Source organism: Centruroides sculpturatus, unplaced genomic scaffold (assembly GCF_000671375.1).
Source record: "Centruroides sculpturatus isolate CEXI.00-Female unplaced genomic scaffold, Cexi_2.0 scaffold29, whole genome shotgun sequence".
Taxonomy (NCBI): domain Eukaryota; kingdom Metazoa; phylum Arthropoda; class Arachnida; order Scorpiones; family Buthidae; genus Centruroides; species Centruroides sculpturatus.
In genome coordinates this window covers 315122-326991 of record NW_019384296.1, presented here as the reverse complement: position 1 = coordinate 326991, position 11870 = coordinate 315122, and the positions used below count along the sequence as shown (strand labels likewise).

The following is an 11870-nucleotide window of genomic DNA, read 5'->3' as shown; positions in this document are numbered from 1 at the left end:
GACCAACTCCCGCTGTTCATCCCCGCGAACTCTTCTGACCCCTTTGTCTACAAAATGGCGGCTTTCCGGGCCCTTACCAGACGGGCCTTCACGCACCACACACATGTGCGCGACGCATGGTCGGAGATCCGGCGCATAGAAAGAATTGCCGTGGAACATGGTTATTTAAGAGATTAGGGAATTAGGGACATAAATAAAACTCCGCTGAAAGAGCCGGAATTTTACTTAAATAAAAGCTTAACTGAACCTATCCCTATCCGAGTACAGTGGAGACTGATTTCTTCGTAATATTAGATGTAATAGACAGAAATTTTTCCAGTTCAACGAGAGTGACCGAAAAGTTGTAAATTTTGGAAATTTCCGAGGACAACACCTGGTCCTAAAACGAATTAGTTAGAAAACAAATGACAAACAATCTATTAAGTTTAATATGTGTAGATTTTTACTGCTAAGGTGAGAAACGTTTAAAATGTAAAACAACCCTGTCGCGTCCTTTGAGGTATACTAGTGATCAGAGGCGGCGTAAGGCGTGGGCGACCGCCTACGGCCTCGCTGTCTGAGGGGCCTCGCGCTTCGAAGGTTTATGCATTACATAAAAGCCGTAAACACAACGAAAAAATTTTACTCGTCATAAGACGATAAATATATTGACGTACAAAATGCTACGGCACGCCACTGGTTGATCCAAAGATTTTAGGTTCTTTAGAATATGCCTTTCCTAGCGATAGAACTTAAGTACAGTACATTAAAACACATTATAGTTCTAGGTTGTTGTACTGACTAAAATGTACGTTTTATGGTAGTTTTATTGACCGTTGCACAGCATCACTTCAAAGTGCTGTGTGGAAATTTTTTATTTTTATTTGTGAAATTTGTTTCATTCACTAGGTGAACCACTCAAAAGGGGTACGAGATAGCTGGGCCCACTCGCAGTCGTCCAGTTTATTGTGTCCTAATCAACGTTTACGCCTTTTCCATTAAACTTTGGTTACTCTGTTATATATCAGGTGATGCTATAATGGAACGGAAACGTCACAAATATGGCGCCGGGAAAAACGCCCACGCGCACTCCAATACATCACATGCAAGTTGTCTATTGTAAATGCTATCGTAAACCCGCGACCACTGATGCAGTTATAAAAAAAAAAACAGGTATACAAATAAAATATTCATCGACAATAAATAAAAGATATTTAAATCAGAACAATTCTTTACCGTACGTATAATTTTACCATTTTACCACAAATGCCGTATTTTGTACAAAGCGAAATAAACCTTCCTATTTCTGGAATTTGTGTCAAAACAAAGAACCAGTTTGTCAGATAAAGTAATAGATTGTTTGTGTGTATTGAAAGTCATTTTAATGAAACATTTTTTCGTAAATGTAAAGAAATACAAGTAATTATTCATATGTTTTGAAAAATCCAACAATGAATTGCATAGCATTCCTGGATGTTAAAATATTTTACTTAAAAAATATCTTTTATATTATGAATTAATAAATCAAGATCTATACACACAAGATCAGGACATCAATGTTCCCTATGAAGCCGCCATATTGGGTCCTTAGTTCCAACGTATTAAACAGAAGAAATATTATAATAAGTTACATAATGTTGTTATACAACCTGTCAGAAAACTAAAACATTGTTACAAACAGTCTATAGAACTAGTACTGATCTGAGAACCATGTTTTAATGTAATTTAAACAGGAATAATTAAAACCACTTTAATGATGCAAATATTTTAGAATAAGTGGATTTTTGTTTTCATCTAACAAAATATTTAAAAGAAATATCTATTAATAATCTGATACTGTATTTCTAATTTCACTAAAATGTTACTTCAGAAAATGCAACATGTTCACACTAAAAGTCAGTATATGTAGCAAATAGCATTATTTGTATCAAAACACGAAGTTATAAAGGCAATAATAATTATAAAATACTAGCGGATGAGCCCGGCGTTGCTCGAGCAGAAAGTAAACGACAGCGAAGATTACGACTATTAGATTATAGCTGATCTTACCTGTCGTTTTCACCGGGTGCAAGAATTACGCCCCCCCTCTTCGGAGACTAATGGGTCTAAAAATATGTTCTATTTCCCGCTAAAACGTAAAAAAATCGCATCTAAAATAGCACAGTAGAAGCCGAGCACTTCTAAACCCTCTCCCCCGCTGGGAATTTTCAAAAATCCCTTCGTAGTATACATTTTCATGAGGTATCTCTAACTGTGTAGCAGATTTCAACTTTCAACTCCTAACCGTTTGGGCTATGCACGTAATACAGTAATAAAAATAATATAATATAATCAAGATGGGTTGATAAGGTTATAAATCTCACACAGCAGAAATCTTCACAATTAATTAATAAAAATAGTAATGATTTATTTAATATAAATAAGATCTTTTTGGAAAATAATTGGATTAGTGAACATTTCTTATGATAATATTACATGATTCCTGTGGTATATATATATATATTTTAAATCTAAAAAAGTAAATGTTTAACTCTTAAATCCTTATTCTCCTTTCTCTGTCAGCGGGAAAAACGAAACAATCTTACAATTGGGCTCTGAATACCAAACCATTTTTTAAAAGAATAGATAACAAGAAATTCAACTAATTGAGATCGAAAAAAATAAATTACTAAATTCTCTCTAGAAACATAGTACACACAACCTCACAAGACCCAACATGGCGACTGCCGCGATGTCTCACAGTAGTCTCCAGACCTCGCGTTTATAGACGTTGTGATAAATTGTGTGTGGCGCCATCTGTTAAAGTTTTTATAATAAAATTTCCTATTAGAAGGTATTAGAAAATGTCAAAACGCATAATTTTGAGGGTACAAACGAATTTTATAAAATAATTGTAAATGCAAATATCGAGTAAAATCGTCATTAATTCCTATCTATCTGGAGATGATAGAAGACGTTCCTCTATCTCAACATCCTTTTATCACCAGCAACAATATCCCTCATATATAAGCTACAGTGTCAAATTCTGTTTCGTTACTCCATCCTGAGATATTAAACGAAATAAACGCAAACGCCCCCACCCACACACACCACAGAATCTTTTTTTCCGTTTTGTAGACGACAGTGAAAATTTATAGGTCCACAATTTTTTCAAATTACAGCCCAATCAACTTAACTGTTCATAGGTCATTTAAGTCTATAAAAACATGTATTGTTATAATGTTTAGGTACTTTATTATAATTAAGAACTACTTTTTTAAAATCCGGACGTAAATAGAGATAGTTTGGTATACAAAAAAGTGCTGTGTGGAAATTTTTTATTTTTATTTGTGAAATTTGTTTCATTCACTAGGTGAACCACTCAAAAGGGGGTACGAGATAGCTGGGCCCACTCGCAGTCGTCCAGTTTATTGTGTCCTAATCAACGTTTACGCCTTTTCCATTAAACTTTGGTTACTCTGTTATATATCAGGTGATGCTATAATGGAACGGAAACGTCACAAATATGGCGCCGGGAAAAACGCCCACGCGCACTCCAATACATCACATGCAAGTTGTCTATTGTAAATGCTATCGTAAACCCGCGACCACTGATGCAGTTATAAAAAAAAAAACAGGTATACAAATAAAATATTCATCGACAATAAATAAAAGATATTTAAATTATAACAATTCTTTACCGTACGTATAATTTTACCATTTTACCACAAATGCCGTATTTTGTACAAAGCGAAATAAACCTTCCTATTTCTGGAATTTGTGTCAAAACAAAGAACCAGTTTGTCAGATAAAGTAATAGATTGTTTGTGTGTATTGAAAGTCATTTTAATGAAACATTTTTTCGTAAATGTAAAGAAATACAAGTAATTATTCATATGTTTTGAAAAATCCAACAATGAATTGCATAGCATTCCTGGATGTTAAAATATTTTACTTAAAAAATATCTTTTATATTATGAATTAATAAATCAAGATCTATACACACAAGATCAGGACATCAATGTTCCCTATGNTATATATATATATATAAACGTAATACTCAAAAATTAGCCGGTATTACATGACACTCCACGTGCAATTACTACTCGCCTGTTCACCTCCGAATTTTTGGCGGAAAAATTGGTCTGTGCGCCTCTAGAAAGCCTATAATGTGAGAGTGGTCATACCAATAATTGCCATAATGTTAACTAAGAAACTGTACATCCACAGCCAAATATCAAATGGTAACCTACCATCAATCAAATTTCGGTAAAAAGGGACCAAATATTGAAACTCGGCACCCTCGAAAACCACTTAAAACATACTTTGTGCTGGCCGGTAACCTCGGATTATGTAATTTTTCCTATTCTAATGCCACCACACCGGTGGGTCCGGTAGGAAGAAGGGAGTGTTGCAGATGAAGGTTACGGTTAATTCCAAAAAAAAAAACAGTGGTTGACCTCCTACCAGAAGAAAGGATGGCCAACGACTATTAATTAAAACTAGTTTACTATTAATACTTGAAAAATGATCCGTGTTAGACAGGTTGTAATGGCCCCGCACGTGATCGAAGTTGCTAACCTAAACGTCCAAAACACTTCGTATGACTGGTTTAAATAATAAAAAATATATATATTGTAAAAATGCGATAATAATTGTTTTTATGTAATAATAAAGTGTTTCAATTTTGGCAAAGATTGTATAAACTATGTGGAAAGTATCTTCTCGTAAATATCGCTTTTATAGAAAAATTGTAGCCTATAAATTCCCATATCCTCCCTCTGATTATCTGTCTTTCCTTAATCTCGAGATCGGGATTGGATAGATCGAAAATCGAGACCAAAAATGGAAAGCTTAGGGCAGGAAATCCAGATTAAGTATGTACGAACTTTCGGTTTTGACCGGAAGTCACATTACTTCAATTCAAAATTTCTCCCTAAAGGAGTTACATAGATGACCGGCCCGACTCTATGGCTGACAGGAAAAGTATAATGTACAGGGGCAAGACCACCACTTAAAGAATTAAGAACATTGTGACGAAACGTTGCAGTCCGGCATTGTGACGAAGTCAATATAAATAAACGCTGGTTAGAATTAGTTTATTTGGTTATGGTAACGCTACACGCGAGCGATCTGCCATACCGGGAAGACTTTCATTGGAAGCTAGATCCTATTTAGATGTTACTAACGTGAAGAAACCCGGAAACTGCACGTGGCCAGCCCGTTGGCCATGCCCGAACCCACAACTACCTGAGTTATACTTATGGTTAACTCGTAAATCTTCGTATCCGGTCTGTTTTAACTGGTATTTTTGTACGCTTTCCGGTCGGAGTAAATTACACTGCCTTCTGTTACGTTATTTCTTATTGCATTAATCAAAGTTTTAGCCGAACGGTCAAGGCACGGTGACTAAGAAACACTTTACTCGCGACATATCTCGCCGAATACCTGTTGCAGAAGGACACGTCCGCACATATTTCTACGCGTAAATACAGATTCATTTTGTGACTTCTCGGCACGTAAGACACCCTTAACTTGGAAAAAACGAATTGCAGTTTCTTCGTCTTTTGGCCATTGTCAAATTGTAAAATTTTGCATGGCTATTCCGGAGAAACGTAATTTGCATACGCACACACGATGTTAAACTACGCACGAAATGAGATGCATTTATATGCAAAGTAGTCTAAGAATTTAATATAAATTTAAACTTTTTGATTTAAATTGATCCTTATTTAGGATTTTTAATCATAATACGTTAAATATCATGTTTTATGTATAATTTACATCTAGAAAGTGACTTTCGTATCAGATATTGTATATCACGTATTACAAATATTAAAGTACACCCCCTATAACACTGTTGATTATTCTGTTTTATATGAATTCCATGTTGTACGAATCACTTAGATTTTACAAATACTTGAGCCATTCACAGCCCAGCACACATATTTATAAAATCTAAGTGACTCGTACAACATGGAATTCATATAAAATGGAATTATCAACAGTGTTATAGGGGGTCGACTGGGTATATCAATACTCATAATTAATTTATGTATACTGATTTTTTAAATATAAATTTGGACTGTTTTACTAATGATATCATCCGTAAAACATACGTAAATAATTCACTTACCTCAAATAAATAGCTATTGTCGTCTACCACGTGTAGAATCTTTCATCGAAAATTCTTTTTCGCTGCAATTTGTGCACAGAAAGCGGCAAATCCAGTCATATTCTAAGAATTATTAAAGGGTAAAATAAGTTAAACTAAACAATTAAACTTACTTCAATTAATATATTGTTTTTAGTCATTAATTAATGTTGTTTTAATCATAATCTATATCAATTAGACACATATATACATGAGGGCTTATCACACCGGTAATGAGAATTAAATTACAGAATATTTAATGATTATTTACAATAAAGGTACAGCTATTTTTTTAACAATACATTATACAGAACACTTAAAGTGCACTTCGGGCTCAATTAGTGTACAATACATAAAATTATATAAATTGCAAACCATACGTTTATCTTCATTGGAAATATTATCTATATATTGTTAATATTGCTAACCTTTGATTAATTTTAATTCGTTTGCAGACAGACGATGAAATTTACCCACGAACTTTTCGTTTCAATCTAGCTAACACGCGTGAAAGAATAATGGCGGAGTCACGTGATCGCAAACTGCCAATAGAAAAGCCTTCTTTATCGTCTGTCTAACGAAAACTAAAGGTTTGCTCCATCTAGTGGAATTCTCGAGAATTACTTTGTAAAATATGAGGCGGAGGATATACAGTGATTATCGAGTTATTTTAAATAAATTTTTTCAAATTAATACACTTGAGAAAATTAATTAATTAAATAAAATATAAATACAACTATTAATTTATTAGCACCACGTAAACAAACTGGAAAAATGATAAAGCCGGAATTGGGCTAAACTTTGGCGAAACTTTCTCACTCGGGCGGAAAGTCGATAGTTTCTTCCACCCGGGCAGAAACCTGTAGGCGCGCGCGCGCGCACGGCTGGAGGAAAGATCGATAAAGCGGAGACGGAAGAAAACCGCCAAAAAGTAACGGTTTTAGGAAGAGAAAGCGGGAAAAATAAATGACGTGGGGAGAAAGAAACCTTTCTGTAGGGAAACGGGAAAAAAGAGAGATCCGCCGGGGGGAGCGGGCCGCCGCCGTCGGTCGCCAGGTGGCTACCGTCGGCGGCCGAGCTCAGAGCGCCACGGAAGCGGAAGGAGCCGGACGCGTCTTCCTGGGGCTCCGGAGCGGTGCCAGGGTCATCCTTCAACAAAGGTGAGAGGGGGGAAGAAAGATCGGTAAACTGAGCCAAAATTGGGGGCGCGATACCTGGTGGGTGGGAAAAGGGAGGGAGAAGCGCTCCGTGCCAATTTTGGGTACGATTTTTCCGTCGTTCCGTAGTCTTTGAAAAAAAAAGGGGAGGACGCCCGGCCTCCCTTTCCGGTTCCGGGCCCGGAAGCAAAAACTTTTTGGACGAAACGACTTCCGACGGGGTTGGGAGTCCGAGTAAAAATAAAGGGAAAAAAAAGGGCTGGGTGGGGAGTGACGGGCGCCGCCAGTCGAAATATTGTTAAATTAATTAACCTTTACCCACGCTTCTAATCCCAAATCGGCGCATTGTACTCGAAGAAACGAATGCATTTTCGCTATTTATTTCGTTACACGTTATTGGGAGTGGGTCTCGACGTCGGAGCCTTCCTCGTCTCTCTCTCGGTTTTAGATTTTCGCCTATCGATTTTCCGTAAGCGTAGGGGAAAAGTATGCCACGGTGATGGGTGGAACAACCGATAAAATTGGTAGGCACGTTTACGGGGAAATCGAGTACGGGTGCCGTTTACACCTACCCGTCTCCGCCCGTTCCGGACAAATGGCGCGCTAATCGGAAATAATATCCCCGCCCGGCCACCCGCACCGAAATCCGCCTTTTTCTCCGTCTCCCGGTATCTTCTTTATCCGAAATCCTCCTCTTCTACCGTATTTTAACATTATTTTGCAAGTACATTTCCCCCCCGAAAAGTCATCCGCCTTTAAAAATACGGCGAAAAACGACATAGGGGAAGGAAGAAAACCCAGGAAAATATAATTATTTTACCAAGGAAAAGGGCCTGGTTGGCCCGAATATCTAAGGGCGGTTTTAACGTGGGCCATAGAAGAACGTCGTACGCCGTTCTGGGAGAAAAGCCCCGACGAGGTACAAGGTTACCACGAAAGGTCGGAAGGTAAAAAATCGATAGATTGCCTCGCCCTTTTCTTACGGCCGGGTCCACCCTTCCGGAAAAAAGTGGGGCGACCGGCGGCTGACCGCCCGACTTTAAATACGAAGGTGTCCCACCCGTAACCCGGCAAACGACGTCCATCTGTTCCGGAAGGAGCGGTAGATAAGAAGCGTCGAAAGGAAAACGACTAGGAAAGGCCTTTTCCTACCACCCAGAGAACCGGAAGGAAAGCAACTCTTTATCCGACAATCCCCGAACGATTCCTCCCCCTATAAAATGACTCTTATTATTTACTAAATTCGTTAACCCCCCTTTTTTTGTCAATAAAGATCGTAGACCTGTGACTGGTCGAAAGAACTTTGACTTTTTTAAAGGTCACCCCTGGCTCCGATGATACGCAAACTTCTTTCTATCTCGACATCCATCGTCCTTTTCGTTATAATTATCATTACATCGGTCCTCTTCCGGATAATTTCGTTATCCGTCGGAAGAGACGGACGGAATTTCCACCCTCCCCGCGTTAATTCGGCCGGATTTTAACGGGCCCGACGGTGAATCGAACCGTTTCTCTCGGACCGTCGCCTTCCGATTTCCTATTAATAAAGGATAGGCCGAGGTTTAGATTCCGGGGAACCGCCTCTTTCCTAACATTATCGCTAAAGACTTTTTAAACTAGAGAAAAATCAATGAACTTGAATAAAAATTCAATATTCTTAAAGACCGGGATATTTTGAGAATATTGTTCCGTCGGATACGGGACCGAATTAAACCGGTAATTATTTACAAGTCGACCCCCTATAACACTGTTGATTATTCCGTTTTATATGAATTCCATGTTGTACGAGTCACTTAGATTTTACAAATACGTGTGTCGGGCTGTGAACGGCTCACGTATTTGTAAAATCTAAGTGACTCGTACAACATGGAATTCATATAAAACGGAATAATCAACAGTGTTATAGGGGGGTCGATTGTATTGCAGCATGATCACCGCGCTTTCGATTATAGTAGTGTCTCGCCCCTGTACATCATACTTTTCCTTTAAACAATAGAGTCGTGCCGGTCGCCAATCTCACTTCGTACGCAAGTTAAAAAAAAAAGGGCTGGAAACCGCTGCTCTATCTAAATTCGTTTCCGAGGATAAGGACAGACGGACATCAGTGGAAATTTATAAGTCTATAACTTTTGCAAATTGCAGCACGACAACTGTAAGCCGGTTTCTGGCGCCGTATTTGTAAGCCCAAGTGCCACTCCCTTTTTCGTTATCGATTTTGTTTACCTTTTGCCCTTTTCCGGAGGGAAAGACCACGGGACCTTTTCTTCTTCGTTCTTTTATGAGCGTTACTACCCGGAATTACTTCAAACGGATTGTCGCCCGGTCGGAAAATACCTTTAAATGTCAATATATTCGAACCGTTGACGATGATGTGGTGCATCTTATTCTTTTCCTCGCCGCGCACGAATCCCTCGCATTTTTACCTAACAAAATTCTTATGGTTTACAATTGTGTTTTCTAATTGCAGATTTCTAACGAACTTCGATCGCGGATCGTAACTCGAAAGGAATTTTTACATATTCAAAGTGCAATTAAAGGAAACTTATTCCACCACATATAGTCCTATACGTTTTTAATAAATAAGATCCTCCTCCTCGAAGAGTGTATCGTCCGAAGATGAACGATTCTCTGGAAGATTTCAGGCTGCGGTTCGACAACCGGACGGACTTCTGGAACGATTTAATGGTAAATTGGACGCTTTCTAACATCTCGACCTTCGTAGAATTTCGCATCCAAGAGGAACCCCTAAAACCCTATTACGGAAAGGAATTGAGCGCCTTCAGAGAGAAGTACGTCTCGGTGCACGGCTACATCTCCGTCATCGTATGTCTGTTCGGCATTTTGGCCAACGTCCTCAACATCATCGTTCTGACCAGAAAGGACATGATCTCCCCCACCAACGCCATCTTGACCGGATTGGCGGTGGCCGACGTCTCCGTCATGTCTTCTTACTTACCATTCGCCATTCACAATTACGTCAGAGTGGATCAGTCGAACGAGGATAAGTTTTCGTACGGGTGGGCCGTCTTTACTCTGTTCCACGCCCACTTCACCGTGGTGTTCCACACCGTCTCTACGTGGTCGACCGTGGTCCTGGCCGTCTGGAGATTCCTCTCCATCGGTTTTCCGGCCAACAACGTCGAGTGGTGTAACATGAGTCGAGCCAAACTGGCTATAACTCTGACTTACCTGAACTGCGCGGTGTTTTGCCTTCCGGTTTATCTCACCTTCCAGATTCACGAAGTGAGAAAAAACGGGGAAGTTACTTATCACGTCGGATTCAGCAGAATCGCCGAAAGGAGGCAAAAGTTACTCAAGAACGTTAATTTTTGGATCTTTAGTGTTTTGACCAAATTAATCCCTTGCGTTTTGTTAACGGGACTTAGTTTTGGACTCATTCGAGTGTTATACGAAGCCGATACCAGAAAGCGAAGGTTAAAAAATCGCTCCGACGGCGATAAATCGTGCGACAGAACGACTCGCATGTTGTTAGCGGTCCTATTACTCTTTCTGGTAACGGAATTTCCCTCGGGAATTTTGGCCCTGTTGAGCGGTATTTTGGGCAACGACTTTTACGCTAACGTCTATCAGAATTTCGGAGAAGTCATGGACTTTCTGGCTCTAATCAACAGCGCAATCAACTTCATTTTATACTGTTCCATGAGTCGTCAGTTTCGAGATACCTTCACCCAATTGTTCACTCCCAAGATAGTCACCAAGTGGGTTGCGGTTCCCTCGGAGCCCGCCACCACCTGCGAAACCACCTTCATGTGATTCGTCTCTCGTTTTAATACCCAATACAATATGCACATAACTCGTAATTTTATAACACTAAGCTCACCACATTTAACATCTTTAGTAATTCTTTTCGGCACGTGCACCAAGAAGATCGTCCGGGAGGGTCCAAAATTTTCGCCAACGCGTCATGCCGGAGCGGATCCGACAATATTTATTCCTTTAATCCCATTCGCGTATCACTTAATAAAACTTCTTCGGAATTTACTAATAAAGAAATCAAAACGACAAGACCTTTTGTATACAAATATATAAGAGGATCCGTGGTAATATTTCAGGCTATAATTTACTGGTACAGGAGTATTTTTATATGAAAAATTAATATTTTAAGTGAAGAATTTTTCCACGATAAGTTTATCAATCTTGGGGCAAAACGTCACTCGTCTAAATTATGTGTTTGCGTGTCGTCGGATGGATCGGTTCGAAAGCACGGTCATTCCCTTTATTTGGGTGAAAGCCGTGATTGGGGCTCTTTCGAATCGACTTCCATCGAATTGTTGTAACCGAGCTTATAAACGTGTACAGTACGTTGTTACGGTAATAAAATTATTCTGGTTTGTTTAATACTTACTTTTCGAGTGATCACGCAACAAAGGGGTGCCCTGCCCGGTACCCCTTTGCTTCGACTTTCCACTTTCGATAATCAATAAGATCTGCCAGAAATTATCTTAAAGTAATGCGTACGAAACGTTTTTGAATAAATAATGCGAAATCTTATGGTGCGGAATAAAATTTTTATCTCGTTACGGAACGACTCGACGGTTTTCGGGTGTTATTGGATTAGGAGGAGGAAGCCATACGTACGG

General features: G+C 39.0%; 1 protein-coding gene across 1 annotated transcript; it reads left to right on the top strand.

The window, feature by feature from the left end:
- Positions 1-7135: 7135 nt before the first annotated feature.
- Positions 7136-11613, top strand: LOC111621051 (sex peptide receptor-like). The gene is made up of 2 exons (XM_023363137.1): positions 7136-7272; positions 9737-11613. Exon 2 carries the CDS (start codon positions 9886-9888, stop codon positions 11041-11043), a length of 1158 nt encoding a protein of 385 aa, XP_023218905.1. The 5' UTR covers positions 7136-7272; positions 9737-9885; the 3' UTR covers positions 11044-11613.
- Positions 11614-11870: the final 257 nt, after the last annotated feature.

Bases quoted from the DNA above. Each gene is read 5' to 3' on its own strand.
- LOC111621051 (XM_023363137.1), top strand. From the start codon at position 9,886: ATGAACGATTCTCTGGAAGATTTCAGGCTGCGGTTCGACAACCGGACG.